Genomic DNA, 23,694 nt, shown 5'->3' with positions numbered 1-23,694 from the left:
GCTGTGAAGAAGGAATTCTAACCACAGTCTTTCTGACTCCAAATCTCACATTTCCTGTAAGTTGGTAAGCTATAATCAATTCTGATAGCTTAATCATTGATGAATAAAATGATAAACTGAAATTTTTGAACATGTCTAATATAAACACCAAGGGTGAGAAAATCCATGAGGCACAACTTGAGCAGCCAGCTTGCATCTCTGTGCATCTTCACTAAAACGCTATCTCATAAGGCTATTGCTATAGTACTCTTCACTCTTTTGCAGATGTGGATAAGACAAATATTGAACAAAATTAAAAGTCAAGCTACTGTTCAAAAATACTTTTCCATTGAAAGCAGTTAACAAAGATGTTGTCTCTTTAATGCATTATTGACAGTACCTTTCTATGAATGGACAATATTAATATTAATAAAATAAGATGCTTTTCTAGATGCAATGTTTGTGATTTGGTTAGGGGACCTACTGATTGTTTTTAAAATAAACTTCTTATTCTGAAATAATTTTAGATTTACAGAAAAATAATCACCCCTTACCCAGTTTCCCCTAATGTTAACATCCTATTAATGTACCATCCATAATTACCATGATACATTTGCAAAACTAAAAAAAAATCAGTATATTATTAGTACCTAAACTCCAGACTTAGATTTCACCAGTTTTTCCACTAAGTTCATTTTCTGTTTCAGGATCCAATTCAGGATACTACACTGCATTTATTTTAATTTTTTAATTTTTGAGATGGAGTCTCGTACTGTCGCCAGGCTGGAGTACAGTGGTGCAGTATTGGCTCACTGCAACCTCTGCCTCCCCAGTTCAAGGGATTCTCCTGCCTCAGCCTCCTGAGTAGCTGGGATTACAGGCACCAGCCACCATACCCGGCTAACTTTTTGTATTTTTAGTAGAGACGAGGTTTCACCACGTTGGCCGGCTGGTCTCAAACTCCTGACCTCGTGATCCACCCACCTTGGTCTCCCAAAGTGGTGGGATTACAGGTATGAGCCACCGCCCTCAGCTACTATACTACATTTAAGTCCTCAGGTCTCCTTAGTCTTCTCTGGGCTATGAGAGTTTCTCTGTCCCTATAGCATGAACGCATGGTTGTGTCTCAATAAAATTTTATGTATGAACACCAAAATAAATATTTCTATAATTTTCCAATGTACTAAGATAATTTTCTTAATTTTTTTCATCATTTGAAAATGTGAAAACCACTTTTGGCCTCTAAACAGTACAAAAACAGGCAGCGAGCTGAATTCAGCCTGTGGGCTATAGTTTGCTGTCTCCTTTTCCAGTCATTTCTGCGATAGACATGTGGCTGGTTAATTAATTTTAAAATTAATAAACAATCAAAAAGATAAAGCCCTGAATACAATTTATGCTTATTTCATATAGCTAACATTGGATTTGTCTCTATGAAAACTCAAATTGTACAGAACCAACTTGCTATAGTAGTTAAAGAACAGCAAATGAAGGGTGGGGAGTAGAATTAGGTAGCTAATCTAGAGAGTAAGGGCTGATGTGCTGCCCAGAAAGGAGAAGTTATCTGGGCACCTCAATTGCGCCACGCCTTCTTCCATTAGGGTAGGATAATGGCAAGGAATAATTGGAGAGGCATTAGTTAATTAATAACATAAAAATAGGCTAGTATAGAAGAACAGAAAGAGAATTACACTGGCTTGGAAAAAAAGGGAAAGCTCTCATCTGTCTTCCTTAAGAGAATAGAAGAGAGCAAACTTATCCCATTATTTATATACTACGCTTATAATGACACAATTGCAATAGCAAACCTCTCTTCCCCTTCCTTTTGTGTTCCATTATGTTATTTTAACCCTCCAGTGTCTCAATAATACCTTTTGATTGCCCTCAATGCCGCATCTATGGTAGCTCACTCAGGCCTGCCTTCTTTCACCAATCCATCCTTATACCTCTTCAAAGTAGACTGCAGATAAGTAGCAGCTGTTCCACTTTGTAGATTCAAAAAATGAAATAGAGAAAGAAATGACACCCTCTATATCCTACTATAAAATTGTGAAAAAGCTAAGAATGAAAACCTGATATCCTTAACTTCTAGTCTTTTAGTTGAGATGCTACCAAAGAGCAAAACAAATACTTTTCACTATTAAATCTTTCTTTCCTTTAAATCACAAGAGTTCAGGCCGGGCGCGGTGGCTCAAGCCTGTAATCCCAGCACTTTGGGAGGCCGAGACGGGCGGATCACGAGGTCAGGAGATCGAGACCATCCTGGCTAACACTGTGAAACCCCGTCTCTACTAAAAAAATACAAAAAAACTAGCCGGGCGAGGTGGCGGGCGCCTGTAGTCCCAGCCACTCTGGAGGCTGAGGCGGGAGAATGGCGTGAACCCAGGAGGCAGAGCTTGCAGTGAGCTGAGATCCGGCCACTGCACTCCAGCCCGGGCGACAGAGCGAGACTCCGTCTCAAAAAATAGATAAATAAATAAATAAATCACAAGAGTTCAGACAAATCGTGCCTAGTCAGGTAAGATTACAGGGTATAAAAAAATGAATCATGTCCTTAATAACTAGTAATCTTCAGACAATTTCTTCTATTGCTAAAAAAATCTTCATAATACATATTAACTTAAAATGAATTAATAAAAGAATTTGCCCCCCCACCAAAAGTATGAATCAAATTGGTTATAGTGGCTAGTGTCTCATTTCTGTGCTTAAGGAAAGGGTGTCAGAAAAACAGAGATTGATAATAAAGGAAAAAGTGTTTCTTTTTATTCTATTTCTCAAATGCATAAAAAAGGAAGTAGTTGATTTTCAGTAAAAAAGTTGCCCACTTTACAATCTGAGAAATATATTAACAACAAAAATTATTTTTTAAAAAAGATGGATATTTTGGTTCAAAATTAATTTAATTTTTTTTTTTTTTTGAGACAGAGTCTCACTCTGTCGCCCAGGTTGGAGTGCAGTGGTGCGATCTTGGCTCACTGTAACCTCCGTGGAGTGCAGTGGTATGATCTTGGTTCATTGTAACCTCCGTCTCCTGGGCTCAAGCAGTTCTCCTGCCTCAGCCTCCTGAGTAGCTGAGATTACAGGCATGCACCACCAGACCTGGCTATATTTTGTATTTTTAGTAGAGATGGGGTTTCCTCATGTTGGCTAGGCTGATCTTGACCTCCTAACCTCGAGTGATCCACCCACTTCAGCCTCCCAAAGTGCTGGGATTACAGGCGTGAACCACCACGCCTGACCAGTTTTAAGAATTAAGATTATATTTTTGCAAATGTTTAATTTACTCAAAATAAAGTCATTGTAAATCACTTTTGGAATTAGGCTGGCTGGAAAACTTAAACTATAATGTTTTGTGACAAAATTACAATTTTAATTTCTAAATTATCATGATTTATAACAAAAATATGTTTGGATTTAAGTATATTTTTTAAATTTACCTTTTGTTCCTGTAAAAACTGGTCTGCTAACTTTTTAATATTTTCTTCATGCTGTGCTCTCAATTCCTTGATCTGCTGTCCACACTGAAAACTAAATTACAAAGTCATTCTTTTAGATTATATTACCTTGGATTGGATTCTCAAAGTTGTCCAGTAGTTGACACATACATTAAGAAAGATAAAACATTCAGTTAGCAGGGGAGAGTGGGCTGGAAAAAACAAAGAGCATACAAATAGCTCACAATCCAAACTTTTAAAATACTTAAACTTGTAATAGGAGAGAGGTAATACTGATAAAGCTAATTGACAAAACAGAAATTACAAAGATAAAAACAATTCTTTTCCTATTATTTCCATAAATTGCATCTATAAAAAAACTATCAGAACCAACTTCAATCACAGAAGACAAAAATACTGTAGAAGAGAAAACTGCGAGACTAATTTATAGTAACAGATGAGGAAAGCTAGAATTATGAGAATTGATAAGGAGTGGTAGCAGAAGATTCATCCAATAGTTAGTACTTTAAAAATTGTAATAAAAGGCTAAACCATAGAATACTAGGAACAGGAGAAACTAATAAAGAAGATAGACTGGTGCCATCAAGAGAAAGTGAACAGAAGCAAAACATAAAGATGGTGACTTTCTGCTAGCCAAGTAGCCAAAGGACACACATAGACCAATCATGCAAAAAGAAACAGTTGACAAATATATAGAAAAATGTTAACTTTCACCATTATAAAATGCAAATTAAACTTCCTATATGTGTCTAGGCGCGGTGGCTCACACATGCAATCCCAGCACTTTGGGAGGCCAAGGCAGGCAGATCACTGGAGGCCAGGAGTTCAAGATCAGTCTGGCCAACACAATGAAACCTTGTCTCTACTAAAGACACAAAAAATTTAGCCAGGTATGGTGGTACATGCCTGTGGTCCGAGCTACTCAGGAGGTTGAGGCATGAGAATTGCTTAAACCCAGGAGGTGGAGGTTGCAGTGAGCTGAGATTGTGCCACTGCACTCCAGCCTGGGAGTCAGAGACAGACTCAGTCTCAAAAAAAGAAAAAGACAAAACAAAAACCAAAAAAACCCACCAACTTCCTATATGTATATATGTAGTATCTTATTCCTATACTAACAAAATTAAATTAGAATTAAAACCAAAGTTGGCAGGGCTATGGGGAAATATCTACATTATAAATGAGTACAATCATTTCAGAAAGCAATCTTTCATCTGTGCGGTAAAAGCAACAAAATTGGTAAAGCATTCTTTTTGAGGAATTCTACATTTGAGAAAATATACTACTGAAATAACATAAGGGGAGGGGAAATCTTTATTTATTTATTTATTTATTTATTTATTTTTGAGACAAGCTTTCATTCTGTTGCCCAGACTGGAGTGCAGGCATGATAATGGCTCACTGCAGCCTCAACTTCCCAGGCTCAAGCGATCCTCCCACTTCAGCCTCCTGAGTAGCTGGGACCACAGGTGTATGCCAGCATACCCGGCTAGTTTTGGGAAATCTTTTTTGCACAGAAAATTTTATAGCTGTGATAGTCTTTTTTTTTTTTTTTTGAAGAGACAAGTTCTCACCCTGTTGCCCAGGCTAGAGTACAGTGGCATCATCATGGCTCACTGCAGCCTCAATCTCCTGGACTCAAGCGATCCTCCCACCTCAGCCTCCTAAGCAGCTAGGACTACAGGCATACGCCACTATACCCAGCTAATTTTTAAAAATTTTTTGTAGAGACAGTGGTCTCATTATGCTGCCTAGGCTGGTCTTTAACTCCTGGGCTCAGATGATTCTCCAGTCTCAGTCTCCCAAAGTGTTAGGATTACAGGTGTGAACCACCATAACCTAGCCTGTGATAGTCTTAAAGTGAGAAAAGGAAAACTCCTACTGTGGTCCCACAATTGGAAAAGACTAAAGAAGTTTTGGTACATTAATATGCTAGAATAATATATTACCTCTACATATGTTAAATCTTTAATCCTATAGACATGCAGAAAAATACTGAATACTGTTATGTTAAAATACATATATTTAAGTAAATGTATAATGATAACTGATAACCAACAAGAGTAAGAAGTCAGAAATGGACAAAAAATGCTTTAAAATATGGCAAATCTTTCTAACTTTTGGTGTACAAATCTAAAAAATATCTTTTACCATAAAATTGATTACAAATATAATAAAAGTTTTAAGGAATGATTGCTAGAAAGGCCTGTAAGAGGTTCCCCAACCTCATCACCAAGTCTAGAGGTATCAGCAAGAGGGTTGACATGCAGAACAAGAAGAGCAGCTAGCACTCAGGCCCTCAGCTCTTCTGGGAACATCTCCCAGTGCTGGTTTCATCTTCTGGATGCTCATCAAAAAGAATCACAAATCTCCTTTCCATCTTTGCCACATCTGATAAAACTCAGAGCTTGTAAGATTTTCTGTCTCACAATGAATTTTACAACATACATAAACTCAGCATGCCCTCTAAGAGATACTTCATGCTGTTTAATTTATCAAAATAAGAGTCTGGATTTCAAAAAGCTAAAGAAAGATAAAAGAAAAGGAATTTAAAAGACTTAACAAAATGAAAGAAGAGAAAAAAGGAAAACAAAAGTCCGAGAGGAAGAAATGAACTGAGTCCAAAAGTTGGACAAATATTTTAGATTCATAAACATATGTTGTATGTAACATCTTACCTTTCATATTCTAACCTCTTCACAAGGTAAGTATTGTTCTTCCTGTAGTCCTGAAGCTGGTCTTCTTGTCGAAGAAACTCCTGACGAAGCTCGGCAAGTTGCTCTATCCACCCAAGGTAAGAACCAAAGGAATCAAGTTCACTCATTGTAATGCCTCCTATTCAGAAGCTATGGGATGTTTTCTTAATTATACATAATTCTCAGTTTTTTTAGTAATACTCCCAGGATATTAAATTATATAACTAATACCACATTTAACAGCCTTTTGTAACACATTCATGGTCAATAAAATTTATTCATTTATTTATTTATTTAAGATAGGGTCTTGCTTTGTCGCTCAGGTTAGAGTGCAGTGGTGCGCAACTTGGCTCACTGCAACCTCCACCTCCTGAGCTCAAGTGATCCTCTCACCTCAGCCTCCCAGGCAGCTGAGACTACAGGTGTGCAACACAACATCCGGCTAATTTTTGTATTTTTAGTAGAGATGGGTTAGCTATGTTGCCCAGACTGGTCTTGAACTTGTGGGCTCAAGCAATCCGGCCACCTCAGCCTCCCAAAGTGCTGGGATTACAGGCATAAGCCACCACGCCTGACCAATAACATATATTTTTAAAACAAAACAGCTTCAGTGGATTTCACATCAACCCAAAATATTCTTTAAATTACACATTGTTACACTTTGTGTAGACACATGCTAAGCTGTGGAGACAATACAAAAACTACCTCTCTCTTCAAACCTATCTGCTTTATTACAGCAGGAAAAAAAATCATACTTTTTAGATACATTTACTATGGGTACAAATTTTAAATTTTCTTTCTCATTTTAAATCACATTTGACTACCAACTTAGGTGCCAATCATTTTAGATACATTTCTAGTTCGGCTATGGATGGTAGCTCTACATATCCCAAAATTCCATTTTCAAAGCTCATAATTTCTGGACTGAGACTGAAATGTTTTAGTGGAAATGAATAACATGAAATTCCAAACTAGATAGCAAATTATAACCTGGCCAAACACTTGTTTGTAAATGTTTAATCCACAATCACCAGCCACACATGTTCTAGATTTCATTCCCTCATAAGCTAAAGTCTACAGACAAAAGAAATGCAGGCGGAAAAGAGTAAATGTTAATTACATAGATAGGTGATTTTAAAAACAGCTAACAGCCTTAGCAGTTAAGCAAAAGTAGTATTAAGATAATTTTTAGAAATGAAAACAGGGGCCTATACTGTATAGGCAACAGTTTATTAAGATTAAAATATAACATCTAGCTATAAGGTACCAACACTATAACATCTATTTCTTACAGAAGGATTATAGAATTAGTCTTATTACTCTAAAAGCACTCCAAAAACACTTGGGCGATATATATACAGCCACTTTCCTGAGTAAAAAGGGTGGATCACATGAGGCCAGGAGTTCGAGACCAGCCTTGCCAACAAGTGGAAACCCCGTCTCTACTAAAAATACAAAAATTAGCCAGGTGTGGTAGCACATGCCTGTAATCTCAGCTACTTAGGAAGCTGAGGCAGGAGAATCACTTGAACCCAGAGGCAGAGGTTGCAGTGAACCAAGATCATGCCACTGCATTCCAGCTTGGGCGATAAAGGAAGATGATCTCAAAAAAAAAAAAAAAAAAACTATAAATAAAAAATAAAAATAAAAAGCAGATGTTTTTAAACAGCAGATGTAAACATAAACTTATAACTGCATTCATGCAACAAAAAGACTAGAATAAAATATATATCAAATAGAATATACACTAGAATAAAAATATATCAAAGTACTATTAGTGAATGTGTTTAATGGTAAAATTTTGAACATACACTTTTTTCTATACTTTCTAAATTTTATTGTGGAATTATAACTGTGGCAATAATGAAGAATAAAAATTTAAGTCACATAAACATCTGCTGAGACACATGTTTAACAATATGCATCATAACTATTGTATAATAATCAAGTATGAAAAAATCAATGATTCACTTAAAATATTTGCAGTTAATCACTGTATTTACATATTCAAGCCACATTTTAAATTTCTCTTTTTTTTTTCTTTTAAGACAGAGTCTAGCTCTGTTGCCCAGAATGGAGTGCAGTGGCGCAATTTTAGCTCACTACAACCTCCGCCTCCCAGGTTCAGGCAATTCTCCTGCCTCAGCCTTCTGAGTACTGGGATTACAGGCACCCGCCACCACGCCCAGCTAATTTTTGTATTTTTAGTAGAGACAGGGTTTCACTGTGTTGGCCAGGCTGGTCTCGAACTACTGATCTCATAATCTGCCTGCCTCGGCCTCCCAAAGTGCTGGGATTACAAGCGTGAGCTACCGCGCCTGGCCAAATTTCTCTTTTTATAACATTAATTCACCATATGTAAACGTGGTTGATTTACCCCCCCCCATCTCAAATAAAAGTGATAGATCTGTGGTGGCCAGGTAGCCAAAAAAAAACCCTTTCAGCTTGTTGCCTGATCCCTGCTTCCATCTCCTAAGATACAGCAGGCCAGAAGTACCAGAAACCCTGGGCCCCAGCTATGAATGCTGATTCTATAGAGACAATGAGATCACAGTAGGAAGCAGCAGCAAAAAGCCTGTGGCTAAGGGATTGAACCAGCCAGTTCAGTAAACCTGTGCTCAGGCTGGATAGTTTCTAGAACTGAAAGCTAAATTTAAAAACTATAACTAAAAAACAAACAAACAAAACTAAACAACTACCAGAAAGAGACTTCAACTGGTGATCTTTAGGACTCATTCTCCTCAGGAGAAAGGGAACAAACAGATACAGTCCCTTCTGATTCAGGCCATGCTGTAAAATACCTGAAATAGCTTCAGAATGAACCTGAGGCTTAGTATAATTTTAAGATTTCGGATGGCTTCTCTGCCCCTTCACAAAGCTTCCCACTGGCGGTATTTGAAATTCATCTATCAGGAAATAAAATTTTCCTTTGTAATTGAAGATAAAAGACTTAAAATACAATTGACAAAGAAAAACAAAACATTAATATGAGTTTTAGCCCATATAAAATATGATTTTTCCTGTTTGAATACAGAGAAAGATCATACAGCAGGGAGGTAATTGGTGATTTCCAGTGGGTCAAAACAGAGATTTGCAAGGCAAAAAGTAAGCAGACCAGAAAGCAAAACAAAGGAGAAAGAGGATCAGGAAAAATTACTGATGGATACTAGGCTTAATACCTGGGAGATGAAATAATCTGTATAATGAAGCCCCGTGACACATGTTTACCTATGTAACAAACCTGCACATCCTGCACATGTACCCCCGAACTTAAAATAAAGGTTAAAAAAAAAAAACAAAAACAATTTTACTTTTAACTGATTGGCATGTGTTTTCTTTATATGAACCCAGCGATATTATGTCTAGCGTGGCTGCTTCAGGTCACCATAGCAGAACTCTTAGAGTAAGTTAACACAAGTCAGGTTGATTGTACAGGACGCTCTATCTTTGAAAGCAACACCAGTTATGTTATAGAAAGACATGGCTGTACTCCCTTAGTTTAACTTCAAAAGATCAGGGATAGGTAAGAAATGGGTTGCCTGGGGCCAGCTTAAAAAAAATATACATATACATATATATATTACTTCTAGAAAACTTTGACTTCAAACTTTCTTTCAGTAACAGGCATAAAAACAAGGTAAGCTAATCAAAATAAATCTGTTAGTAGAATGTCAATTTATTATCTCAAGGATTAGAAAAACCAACTTTCATTTATTTCCAAGAAAATGTAAACCATCTCAAGTGTCTTAGTGTCTATTACTTCTACTATAGCAGATATTAATTTCAAAGAAAACTTGCCTATAAAAGGCAAGTTTTCAAGAAGTTTATTTCAGTAGAAACCATTCCAAGTTGCAAAAGTCATGTTATTTATATTCAATTTTAAGAGTCCAAGCTTCAAAACCAAAAGTTACATATACAAATCAAGATCTTTTTCTCTGCTGAAGAGTATCATACACAATTTCAAAATATCTCAAGATCTACTCCAACACATACAGTACAATAAAGATTTTTACTCAGTAACATAGGTTGTCATTTTTGTTGACATATACTAACAGAAGCCACAGGACTTCTTATTCAACTGATCTATTTAACAAGCAGTTAATAAGCATTAAGTTACTGCTTTAATAAGCCCTAATAGTATTTCTTAACATTTAGTAAGAAGTATACTTTGATGACAAGTGGAAGCATTTGTAAAAATTGCAAGTTGGAAGCAGCACTGACACTGTGGCATCTTCTGTGTCATCCTAACACATTTTGGTGAGTCAAAAAGAGGAGAACATGGACACAGATGCAACAAAAACCAGTGTGACCACCCAGAAAGCATTTCTAACAGAAAGTCAAAGCTGTTCTAAATCATGGATAATAGGAAATCAGCAACTTATTTTAGGGTTACAACACACAAAAACACTGCCTATTGATTGTGCTAGGTAAGGAGAAAAATTTTACTACATTACAAAGCCAGCTAAGGTTGGCTACTTTGAGAGGACAATAAAAACAGATTTTCTAAGTATATCTAAAGAGGCTCAAAAGGATAATAGAATAAAGGATATGTATGAAGCAAGAGAGTATATGCTACCCACACACATAAACCTAGAGACAATGCATGCAAAGTTTTAAAATACAGTATTATAACCAAAGGGTGTGAGGGAGATGAGGATTGTTGCTCAAATCCCAAACTTCAAAGGCCAACAGTGATGGCATGAAGTAACACAAGCAGATTATAGGGCTTTTTTTTTCCCCCCCGTAAAAGCTGTAGTACCTCTTTATCATTTCATCCAAGTAAAAATATGTGTCTGTATTTTTATATTTATTATTTATTTATTATATATTTATCTATCTTCCAGGTTTCTTTCTGTTCCCAGGGTATCTAAAACATTAAGCCTGGAGGCTCTATCCAAAGCATCCCTAGACCTGAATGAATTAATTTAGCAGACTGGACACAGTACAGAGGGAACACTTCTCACCTTTTCCCTGGAAATTTGAAGGCTTCTGAAGCTACAGCTCAATTTTTTTTGAGTATTCTCTTAAAAACATTTCATTGCATAACCCTGTCTATAGCACAAGGTTAAGATACAGATCTCAAATTTTAACTTGGATTTATCATATATAAAGCATTGTTAAATAATTTATTATATCTTAAGGCAAAAGGATAAATGTTTTACCATCAGAGGAGTTTGTTCAGAAAATTGTATTTCATTAGGCTAATTTACTATTTCTTAATTCTTCACAATTTTAGGCATTTAGTGACCTTTGTTTATCTTTAATCTGTAATTAAGTTTCTTACCCTTTAAATGATGTATGTCTGCCATCTGATATGATATGTTGCTCTGCAGTTTAACCTGAAAAAAAATTAAGTTTTCATTTTACTAAAAAATATGTAGTTTTGCTCATTTTTTTGTTCATATTCACTTTGAGCTTGATCATAAATGCAAATGAAATACTCTGGTTATTTATTTGTACTGCATCTCCTTCCAAAAAAAATCAGCAGTAAATTCTGATCTTGTAATGCTTACTTTACATTTGCACAAGAAAATCAAGAAAATTCATTTCAATTGATAATGCAACACCTTTAAGTTTTTAAAGTTTGAACTGAATATCACACAATGATTTTTTTCTAATACTCAGAGCTATGGTCACTGTCTTCTAGGCGCCAGTACATAAGAATACTAAGAACTTAAAAGTATACCAAAGCATGACTCAAAGGCTTACCGGTCAACTGAAAAATTAAAATAAGACTTTGGATAAGCCAGGACCTCACAGACAGGGAACCAACACTCTGTCTCAGTTATTGCTTTAGACAAGTTTGTTCTAATTGTAAAATGTAACTAAAATATCACTACAAATAGATTCTCTTGCCTACCCCAAGGTAACTTTACTTTGGAAGGCAGAGGCAGATTCACATTAACCAGTAGTACCATGGAAAAACGATTTTTTTTTTTATACTGAGTCTCATTCTGTCACCCAGGCTGTGGTGCGGTGGTACGATCTCAGCTCACTGCAACCTCCGTCTCCCAGGTTCAAGAGATTCTCCTGCCTTAGCCACCCAAGCAGCTGGCACTGCAGGTGTGCACCACCACATTCAGCTAATTTTTGTATTTTTAGTACAGATGGGGTTTTACCATGTTGGCCAGGCTGGTCTCGAACTCCTGACTTCAAGTGGTCTGCTGGCCTTTGCCTCCCAAAGTGCTGGGATTACAAGCATGAGTCACCACGGTCGGCCTGAAGAATGTATTTTTAAACTTTTTTTTCCCAGAGTCTTGCTTTGTCAACCAGGCTGGGGTACAATGATGCAATCACTGCTCACTGCAGCCTTGACCTCCAGGGCCCAAGTCTATCCTCCTATCTCAGGCTCTCAAGGAGCTGAGACTACAGGTATGTATCATAACACCCAGCTAATTTTTTTTTTTTTTTTTATGAGACGGAGTCTTGCTCTGTCGCCCCGGCTGGAGTGCAGTGGCCGGATCTCAGCTCAATGCAAGCTCCGCCTCCCGGGTTTACGCCATTCTCCTGCCTCAGCCTCCTGAGTAGCTGGGACTACAAGCGCCCGCCACCTCGCCCGGCTAGTTTTTTGTATTTTTAGTAGAGACGGTGTTTCACCGTGTTAGCCAGGATGGTCTCGATCTCCTGACCTCGTGATCTGCCCGTCTCGGCCTCCCAAAGTGCTGGGATTACAGGCTTGAGCCACCGCGCCCGGCCCACCCAGCTAATTTTTTAAAATATCTTTTTTTTTTTGCAGAGACGGGGTCTTGCTATATTGCCCAGGCTGATCTTGAACTCTTGGGCTCAAGTGATTCTCCTGCTGGCCTCTCAAAGTGCTGGGACTACATGCATGAACCACCATGGCCAGCTAAACTTTTTATTTTAAAATCAATTACAGATTCACAGGCAATTGCAAAGATAGCACAGAGAGTTCCCAAATAACCACACAATTCACATAATTTCTCACAATGGGTACATCTTATATAACTACAGTGCAACATCAAAACCAGGAAACTGACATTGGTACAATATGAATGTATAGTTCTATGTCATTTTAAAATATGTGTAGATTGTATAACCACCATCACAATCAAGATACAGAACACTTTCATTATCCTAAAGATTTCCCTCATGCTATCCTTTTTTTTTTCTTTTCTTTCTTTTCTTTCTTTTTTTTGAGACATGGTCTCACTCTGTAGCCCAGGCTGGAGTGCAGTAGTGTAGTGGCAAAATAGCTCACCGAAGTCTCTACCTGCCGGGCTCAAGCGATCCTCCCACCTCAGCTGCCTGAGTAGCTGGGACTACAGGCATTTGCCACCATGCCAGGTTAATTTTTTTATTTTTAGTAGAGACGAGGTCTTGCTATGTTGCCCAGGCTGGTCTTGAACTACTGGGCTCAAGCAATCCTCTTGCCTTGGTCTCCCAAAGTGCTGGGATTACAGGAGTGAGCCACCATGCCTGGCCCATGCAATCTGTTACAGTCACCCCCAAACCCCATTCCCCCACCATCCCATGTCAAGCCACTGGATGGGAAAGTACAAAACAACTAAGAAAACATGAGAGCAGTCTCAAGGAATTAGACAAGGCACCATCTAAAGCAGTATAATTACTAATTACTACAAGAATCCAGAGATCAGGGAAAACTTCATGGAATGGATTATATCTGAATCAGGCATTGAAAGCTAGGTAAAAATTTAAACAGATGGGAAAGGGGTATTTCAGATAGAGGAGATGACATAAGAAAAGATACAGTGGCAAGAAAGCATGAGGTATACCTGAAGACTCCATTAACATACTGTATGACTGGAGCATATGAAAAGAAGAGTTGGAAAGAAGGATGTAGTAAAAAGACCATGGAGTATCTTTCAGTCCCAGGTAGAGTGTATTCTTCAATTTGAGAGCCCGTGACTTTCAAATTTAAAATGAAAGTTTATCCGTAAATAGATGAAAATAGAAATGTTCTAGGTGAAGCAAGAGAAGGAGTCTAGGGGGTCCCTCTTTTTTCCCCCAGAGTCCTGGGTGCTTTGAAGAATTAAGTTTAAAATAAAGAGCTAGGCCGGACACAGTGGTTTATGCCTAGAATCCCAGTAGTTTGACAGGCCAAAGAAAGAGGATCACTTGAGGCCAGTTCAAGATCAGCCTGGCCAACATAGTAAGACCTACAAAAACTAAAGAAAATAAAAAATGAAATTAGCCAGGCATGGTGGAACATGCCTGTAGTCCTAGCTACTTAGGTGACTGAGGTAGGAGGCTCACTTGAGCACAGGAGGTTGAGGCTGCAGTGAGCTAGGATTGCACCAGTGTACTCCAGCCTGGGAGACAAAGCAAGACCCTATCTCAATAAATAAATAAATAAATAAATAAATAAATAAATAAATAAATAAAATGTTGATATTCAGTAATAAAAAAGGAATAAAGTACTAGTACATGATACAATATGGATGAGCTTGGAAAACATTACATATGCTAAATGAAAAAAGACAGTCACAAAAGTTCAAATATTATCTGATTCCATTTATATGAAATGCACGGAATAGGTAAAGCCATAGAGAAAGAAAGTACATCAGTGGCAGCCAGGGGCTGGGGGCAGGAAGGAATAAGGAGTGACACTTTATTGAGCATAAGGTTTCTTTTGGGAATGATGAAAACGTTCTGGAATTAGACCATGGTGATAGTTGCTCAACATTTTAGATATACTAAAACCCACTAAATTGTACATTTGAACAGGATAAATTTTATGGCACATGAATTACATGTCAATTTTTAAAATGTGAAAAAAAAAATGGCCAGGGGCAGCAGCTCACGCTTGTAATCCCAGCACTTTGGGAGGCTAACGCAGGAGGATCGCTTGAGCCCAGGAGTTTGAGACTACTCTGGGCAACATGGCAGAATCCCCTCTCTACAAAAAATACAAAAACTTAGCCGGGCATGGTGGTGCATATCTATAGTCCCAGATACTTGAGAGGCTGAGGTGGGAGGAGTGATTGAGCCCTAAAGGTTGAGGCTGCAGTGAGCTGTGACTGCACCACTGCACTCCTACCCTAGGTGACAGAGCAAGACCCTGTCTCAAAAACAAAAAAAATAAAAAAAAAAACCAAAAAACCCTACTCACACATTACTATGGGGTATCATACAGGAAACTGGGAGGCCAGGCGTGGTGGTTCATGCCTATAATCCCAGCATTTTGGAGGCTGAGGCAGAAGGATCATTTAAACTCAGGAATTCAAGACCAGCCTGGAAATACAGTGAGATCTCATCTCTACTAAAAAAATAAATAAGTAGATTAGCCAAGCATGTTGGCATATTGCTATAGTCCCAGCTACTCGGGAGGCTGAGGTGGGAGGATCACTTGAGCCCAGAAGTCAGGGGTGCAATGAGCCATAATCAAGCCACTGCACTTCAGTCTGGGCAATGGAGCAAGACTCCATCTCAAAAAAATAAAAATGGAAACTAAGGATAAAACAATGGACAAACACTATGCACTCAAGGAGCTTATTATTTAGGAAGGGAGTCAAGTAAATAGGCAATCATAATAATACAGTAAAATAAATGCTATCATTCGGTTCTACAAACATGATGGGAGAACTTAATAGAAGCATTTAATACAGCCTTCATGGAGTGAGAGAAGGCTTCTGGAGATGATGATGATTGAAATGAGTCCTGCAGGAACCAGGTATAAGTAGGGAGAAGATAAGGAGGAAAGGCATTCAAGGCATGTGTCAAAACTTAGATATGAAAAACATTTAACATTCTAGGAACTATAAACAATTCCCACTAGCTGGAACAGAGAATTAGGGAGAACTGGTAAGAAATATGGCTAGAAAGGTAAGCAAGATTCACAATCATGAAGGGTCTTCCAAGAAATATGGATTCATCCTGTAAGTTATGGTCAATCTTTAAAGTTCTTTTAAAGCAAGGTGGTAAAATGCAATTTCCAATTTTTTTTTTTTTTTTTTTGAGATGGAGTCTCGCTCTGTCTGAGTGCAGACTGGAGACTGGAGTGCCCAGACTGGAGTGCAGTGGCATGATCTCGGCTCACTGCAAGCTCTGCCTCCCAGGTTCACGCCATTCTCCTGCCTCAGCCTCCCAAGTAGCTGGGACTACAGGTGAATGCCAGCATGCCTGGCTAATGTTTTTTTTTTTGCATTTTTAGTAGAGACGGGGTTTCACCGTGTTAGCCAGGATGGTCTCGATCTTCTGACCTCGTGATCTGCCTGCCTCGGCCCCCAAAGTGCTGGGATTACAGGTGTGAGCCACCGCGTCTGGCCTTTTTTTTTTTTTTTTGAGACAGAGTGTCGGTCTGTCGCCCAGGCTGGAGCACAGTGGCCCAATCTTGGCTCACTGCAACCTCCACCTCCCGGGTTCAAGTGGTTCTCCTGCCTCAGCCTCCCGAGTAGCTGGGATTATAGGCGTACGCCACTACTCGCAGCTAATTTTTGTATTTTTAGTAGAGACAGGGTTTTACCATATTGCTTAGGCTGGTCTCAAACTCCTGACCTCAGGCAATCCACCCGCCTCAGCCCCCCAAAGTGCTGGGATTACGGGCGTGAGCCACACACACCCAGCCCCAGTTTGCAATTTTAAAAAGTCAATCTGGCTGCAACATGAAGAATAGACCACAGTGGGCAAGATGAGAAGGAGGGAGACCAAGAACTACTGCCATATTATAGGTGAGAATGCTGGTCTAAGCCAGGGGTGGGCAAACTATGGCCTGTAAGCCTGTTTTTGTAGGGAAGGAAGCTAAGGATGATTGTGACATTTTTGTTTGTTTGTTTTAAATAGCTGGGGGAAAAATCAAAAGAAGATTTTATGATACATGAATTATATGAAATTTAAACTTCCGTGTCTACAAATAAAGTTTTATGGGAAAACAGCCACACTAATTTGTTTACATATCGTATATGGTTGCTTTTGAGTTACGTGGTTGTGGCCGAGAGTATATGGCCTGCAAAGCCTAAAGTACTTACTATCTGGACTTTCACAGAAAAAGTCTTTTCAATTTCTGGTCTAAACTAATAGAATCAGAAAAGAGAGGTAAATACATGTGAGATATTAAAGGGGAAGAAAAAATAGTCTTGTGGATTGATTAGATACGGGGTAAAAGAAGAAACATCAAGTATGATGCTTAGATTTCTAATTGGGGTGAATAGATGAGTAAGAATTCAATTTTTTGTAATAGGGAAACACAGGAAGAGGAACAGACTTGGGGTCAGGGACAGAAGTGGGGAAATGATTTTTTCAGATTTGGACCTATTGATTTTGAGGTATCTGTGACATATCCAGGAAGAGATCTTCAGTAGGCAGTTGGACATCTGGAGCTCGGTGACGACTAGAGAGCCATTCACATTCAAATGGTAATCCAGGTCATGGGAATGAGATAATTGAGGAAAAGCTACAGGGACAACAAAAAAAACCTGACACCAACAACTACAATATTTGATCAGTTTGCTCACTCAGAACTGTTCCTTAATAACTTCCAGTTAGCCTGTGTTTTACTTTCTTTCCCACTTCCGTCATTTGCAGAACCCAATCTCTTTTTGTATTTGTTGCCCTTCCAAAGAACATCATCATCCTTTGTATTCATTTCCGACAATTTGTTTTTTTATTTAAAAAAATACTTTTTTTGAGACAGGGTCTTGCCCTATTGCCCAGGCTACAGTGCAGTGGCATGATGACAGCTCACTGCAACCTTGATCTCTCAGGCCCAAAAGATCCTCCCACCTAAGCCTCCCAAGTAGCTGGGACCACAGGCATGTGCTTCCACGCCCAGATAATTTTTTTTGTCTTTTGTACAGATGGGGTTCTCACTTTTTTAAATGAATTTTTATAATACTCTGCCAGGTTCTCTGTACTCTACTTTAAATCTGCTTCTGAAATTGCTAGAGGTATGCTCTTCTTAAATATTAGGCTGTGAGTGGCTTCAGCTTCCCTGAACTGTCTTTCATATTCTTTTTTTTTTTTTTTTTTTGAGACGGAGTCTTGCTCTGTCGCCCAGGCTGGAGTGCAGTGGCCGGATCTCAGCTCACTGCAAGCTCTGCCTCCTGGGTTTATGCCATTCTCCTGCCTCAGCCTCCCGAGTAGCTGGGACTACAGGCGCCCGCCACCTCGCCCGGCTAGTTTTTTGTATTTTTTAGTAGAGACGGGGTTTCACAGTGTTAGCCAGGATGGTCTCGATCTCCTGACCTCGTGATCCGCCCGTCTCGGCCTCCCAAAGTGCTGGGATTACAGGCTTGAGCCACCGCGCCCGGCCCTCATATTCTTATACATTAAAAAAAAATGTTAATGGAGGTGGGGAAATTCAATCTATGGTTGAATATATACATTCAATCTGGGTCACTCTGTCACCCAGGGTAGAGTGTAGTAGCACAATCTCAGTTCATTGTAACCTCTGCTTCCCAAGCTCATGTGATCCTCCCACCTTAGCCTCCTGAGTAGCTGGGACCACAGGCACACATGACCACTCCTGGCTAATTTTTTGTATTTTTGGTAGAGACCAAAATTTAGGGTTTTGCCATGTTGCCCAGTCTGGTCTTTTAGCTCAGTTTTTTTTTTTTTTTTTTGGAGAAAGAGTCTCACTCTGTCGCCCAGCCTGGAGTGCAGTAGTACAATCTCGGCTCACTGCAACCTCCGCCTCCTGGGTTCCAGCGATTCTGCCTCAGCCTCCCGGGTAGCTGGGATTACAGGTGCCCGCCACATCGCCCAGCCAATTTTTTGTATTTTTAGTAGAGATGTGGTTTCACCATGTTGGCCAGGCTGGTCTCGAACTCCTGACCTTGTGATTTGCCTGCCTTGGCCTCCCAAAGTGCTGGGATTACAGGCATGAGCCACCACACCCAGCCAGCTCTTTAACTCCTTTGGCTTTAACCCTTCCTCTGAGAGCCTTCATTTAATATCTCCACCACCATCCCCTCACCTTCAAAAGAAAGCTTAACTTCTAACTATTCCTTCTCATAGTTCACTGTTTTTTCACTTTTTTAGAGATGGAGTCTCACTGTGTTGCCCAGGCTGGACTTGAACTCAGTAGCTGTGACAACAGGCTCAGGCCACCACAGCCAGCTCTCTCCTCACAGTTTTAATTTCCTTGTGGTCATTAGGAATTTGCTTATCTTCTAAATGACTACCAAAACGTCCCCGCTATTGAGAAATTAATTTGAGTTCTTACTATTACATGACTAGAAAAAGAGATTATCTTCATTTTGCCACATATATTCTCTGTTGAACTGATAATGCTCCAAGAATACTTTCATTTTTTTCCTAAATATATTTCAGACAGGTAACAGCACATAAACTTCCTGATACAATAAACACTGAATAAATGTTTGCTCAATGATCCCCTAGACTTTTATGTCCCATACTCTTTGTACTACACACTCTCCTACCTTAAGTTATACATTATCCATATTTGCACAATTTTAATTATTCTTCAAGGTTTCTTTTGAGCGCCTTCATTTATTTTCCCTTGTTAGCACTGTCATTGCCTTTAGGCTTTACCTTATCCCTCTCTTTTTGTAGTACTTGTTTCTTTGGGATTTTGAGTCCATCTATAATAGGCCAATTATCCTTGCTCTGTTTGGCCTTTTCCCTGTTAATCTCTTAAAATGTGTTTACTGTCCTTCCTGAGACCTCTTCTCTCTCCTGAGTTTTATGTTCTTTATTTGTTTTCCTCAACAAAAGTTCTTTTTTCCTGATACTTCCCTATAGTACTTCTTGTTCATCCCCAGCTACTTCATTTACTTTCCCTTAATCTTTCTTCCTGCAATATCAAAAACTTCATTTTTATTTTTCTACCAGCTCTCTTCTGAAGTTCTTTTCATGTTTCCCCATCCTACGTGGCTTCTCTAAATTAATTTTGGCAGCTCTTAACAGCTCAGTTGCTCTGCTTCTCTTTCCATTTGGAGACCTTGAAAATGGCTCAGTTATGCCTGCTTTCCTTTCATTACAGTCTGTTCTCTGGCAATCAGCACAACTATGACCATTTATTCCAAAGGTTATATACAATTGGCTTCTACAGATGTCATTCTTGACTCCTTTTTCTCCACACTAGAAATATTTTTCTTGATTATATCTCATACTCAGATGATTTCTAGAGACAAGTCTATCTTCTGTAACATAACCGCCAAACCTGGCTGATGCTCAGAATCACATGGGGAGCTTTAAAAAATACATATATTACTTCCAGTCTGATTCAGTAGTCTGGGGAAGGCCCAGGAATCTTTATTTTAAAAATCTCAAGTGATTCTGATAAGCAGCCAGGTTTAGCAATTATTCATCTATAGTATGGTTAACACCTATACCAGCTGGATCAAAATGGAATAGCATTAATAATAACAAGTGAGTATTAAATGATTATTTTTGTGCCAGGTCCTAGGCTAAGTGTTTTACAAGCATTATCTCATTTAATCCTCACAATCTCCCTATGAAGTAGGCACAGTTCTGTTTCCCCATTTCACAAATGGGGAAACTGTGCCCTCAGTCATATACCTACAGCAGGTTTTGAATACTTTCTCAAACAGACCCAGTCCAGAGTCTGTGTCTGTGACTACTGTGTATATACTAGATCTGGTAGGTGATTAACATTTTTTATTCTCGCTACTCATAGTTCACACAGAGTATGCAGTCAACATTCCAAACACACCTGCAACTTTTACCTAATGAATTACTGTCCTCTTAAACCAAGTTTTAGTATAATTAATATCCAGTTATCAGTTATATTTTCTTTTTTCTTTTGAGATGGAGTTTCGCTCTTGTTGCCCAGAGTGGAGTGCAATGGTGTGATCTTGGCTCACTGCAACCTCCACCTCCCAGGTTCAAGCAATTCTCCCACCTCAGCCTCCTGAGTAGCTGGGATTACAGGCGCACACCACCATGCCCGGCTTATTTTTGTATTTTTAGTAGAGACGGGGTTTCACCATGTTGGCCAGGATGGTCTCGAACTCTTGACCTCAGGTGATCCACTTGTCTTGGCCTCCCAAAGTGCTGGGATTACAGATGTGAGCCACCGCACCCGGCCTACCCAGTGACATTTTCTTTTTCTGTTTTCTTTTTTTTTTTTTGAGATAGAATCTCACTCTGTCACCCAGGTTGGAGTGCAGTGGCACGATCTCGGCTCACTGCAACCTCCACCTCCCGAATTCACACCATTCTCCTGCCTGAGCCTCCCGAGTAGCTGGGACTACACCACGCCCGCCACCACGCCTGGCTAATTTTTTGTATTTTTAGTAGAGATGGGGTTTCACCGTGTTAGCCAGGATGGTCTCAATCTCCTGACCTTGTGATCCACCCACCTTGGCCTCCCAAAGTGCTGGGATTACAGGCGTAAGCCACGGTGCCCGGCCCCCAGTTACACTTTCAAAGAGAATAAACAAGGTCTTTGGTCTTGACTGGCTATAATGAGTAGCACAAAGTTTTTTTTCATTCACCTTATTAAGAAATTTTATTTTATTGTGGTGCTTATTCATTATTTATTCAATCAGTCATTTATAAAGCACTTACTGAGTACGCACTATATGCTTGACGTGGAGATACAAAGTATTTGATCTTGGTCTGTTAAGAAGAATCACAAAGAATTATTATAAAGTTTACTCATTTAGTCAGTCAGCCAGTCACAAAGAAACATTTATTGAACACCTGCTAAGTGAAAGACACTGTAAGACCTAAAGATACAGCAATATGCAAGAAACAAGAGAGAAGTCTGGAAAAAGGATACAGATTTGGAGTCATTAGCACATAAAGTGTAACAAGTTTTATGAGTGAATATGATTATTTAGTAAGAGAGTAGAATGAGAAGATTTCAGACACAAAACTATGAACTATAACATTTAATAATGAATATTTTGGTAAAGTCAGCAAAGGAGACTAAGAAATAAACTGAGAGATAAGAAGCCAAGAACATAGAATGCTGGGGAAAAGATGCTGAAATTATCAGGAGTAGGAGGAATAAATGCAGATGAAAGCAGAAAATGTAGAGATAAAATGTCTTTTCAAGAAATTTTCCTGGAAAGGGGAAGTAAGACAAATATTTTTTATTTTTGATATGAAGTTTCACTCTGTAGCCCAGGCTGGAGTGCAGTGAGTGGCACAATCTTGGCTCACTGCAACCTCCGCCTCCCGGGTTCAAGCGATTCTCCTGTCTTAGCCTCCCAAGTAGCTGGGATTACAGGTGCCTATCACCACACCAGGTTAATTTTTGTATTGTTGTTGTTGTTGTTTTTTGAGACGGAGTCTTGCTCTGTCACCTAGGCTGGAGTGCAATGGTGCGATCTCAGCTCACTGCAACCTCCGCCTCCCGGGTTCAAGCAATTCTCCTGTCTTAGCCTCCCAAGTAGCTGGGATTACAGGTGCCTATCACCACACCAGGTTAATTTTTGTATTGTTGTTGTTGTTGTTTTTTGAGACGGAGTCTTGCTCTGTCACCTAGGCTGTAGTGCAATGGTGCGATCTCAGCTCACCGCAACCTCCGCCTCCCAGGTTCAAGCGATTCTCCTGTCTCAGCCTCCCAAGTAGCTGGGATTACAGGAACATGCCACCACGCTCAGCTAATTTTTTGTATTTTAGTAGAGACGGGGTTTCACCATGTTGGCCAAGATTGTCTCAATATCCTGACCTCGTGATCCGCCCACCTTGGCGTCCCAAAGTGCTGGGATTACAGGCGTGAGCCACCACACCCAGCCATTTTTGTATTTTTTAGTAGAGACGGGATTTCACCAGGTTGGCCAGGCTGGTCTCGAACTCCTGACCTCAAGTGATCTGCCTGCTTTGGCCTCTGAAAGTGCTGGGATTATAGGCATGAGCCACCGTGGCAGGCCAGACAACTATTTTTTAAATGCTGAGGAGCAAGTATAGACTGAGAGCGTGAATGTAAGAGGAGGGCTGGATTACTAATTCTACAAAGTCTTTGAAAAGATGGAAGACATTGGATCAAGAGAACAGGTAGAGAGACTGGCCCTGGAGAACGGATGAAACATTTTATTTTAACAAAGAGGAAAGACAGATGGGTACAGATGTAAGTATTCCTACAGATTTGGTAGTTAAAGTTTTATCAGTCCAATTCTTGGTCAAGCAGGAGACAAGATCGCCTACTAAGCTTGAGAAAGGAGAAAAAAATGGGCCTAAGGAGGGCAGAGATCTGAAAGTTGTTGAAAAGGGTGTGTTGCCTGGAGAAATATAATACATAAGGTGTTACTGAAAACCCAGTTGAGTTTGCCGATCATAAATTCCTGCAAACCTGATTATATGATTTTCTGCAGCTGTGCTTGAAATCGGCATGTAAAAGAGAGGGTAATGGCAAGAAACTAAATTGAAACAAAATCTTAGCTGGATAGGGAGAAAAGTAAAGAATACAAAGGGCTGCTAGAAAGGAAGAGGTAATAGATTAGAGGTCCAGATAAAGTTGGAGAACAATTATAGTTTATTCAGCAGTTTTAATCTCTTTCTTGTTACATTCTCCCAAGAACATGCACATTTGAAGTTCACAAACTTTAAATTTCAAGGATTTGAAATCCTATGTTAATGACTTGGCATGGTGGCTCACACCTGTAATCCCAGCACTTTGGGAGACCGAGGCAGGTGGATCACCTGAGGTCAGGAGT

At 39.3% G+C, this 23,694-nt stretch overlaps 1 protein-coding gene across 2 annotated transcripts in view; it reads right to left on the bottom strand.

Moving 5' to 3' along the window:
- The window catches only part of CASC4 (cancer susceptibility candidate 4), a 135,043-nt gene that overhangs the window by 91,121 nt on the left and 20,228 nt on the right, over positions 1–23,694 (bottom strand). For both annotated transcript variants that reach the window (XM_011941173.1, XM_011941174.1), the window contains 3 exons: positions 11,412–11,466; positions 6,110–6,212; positions 3,417–3,507 (listed from right to left, as the gene is read on the bottom strand). In XM_011941173.1, coding sequence (XP_011796563.1) covers positions 3,417–3,507; positions 6,110–6,212; positions 11,412–11,466 — 249 coding nt within the window. The remainder of the gene's footprint in view (positions 1–3,416; positions 3,508–6,109; positions 6,213–11,411; positions 11,467–23,694) is intronic.

This window comes from Colobus angolensis, unplaced genomic scaffold (assembly GCF_000951035.1).
Source record: "Colobus angolensis palliatus isolate OR3802 unplaced genomic scaffold, Cang.pa_1.0 Scaffold199, whole genome shotgun sequence".
Classification (NCBI taxonomy): Eukaryota; Metazoa; Chordata; class Mammalia; order Primates; family Cercopithecidae; genus Colobus; species Colobus angolensis.
This window is presented reverse-complemented; position numbering and strand designations above follow the sequence as displayed.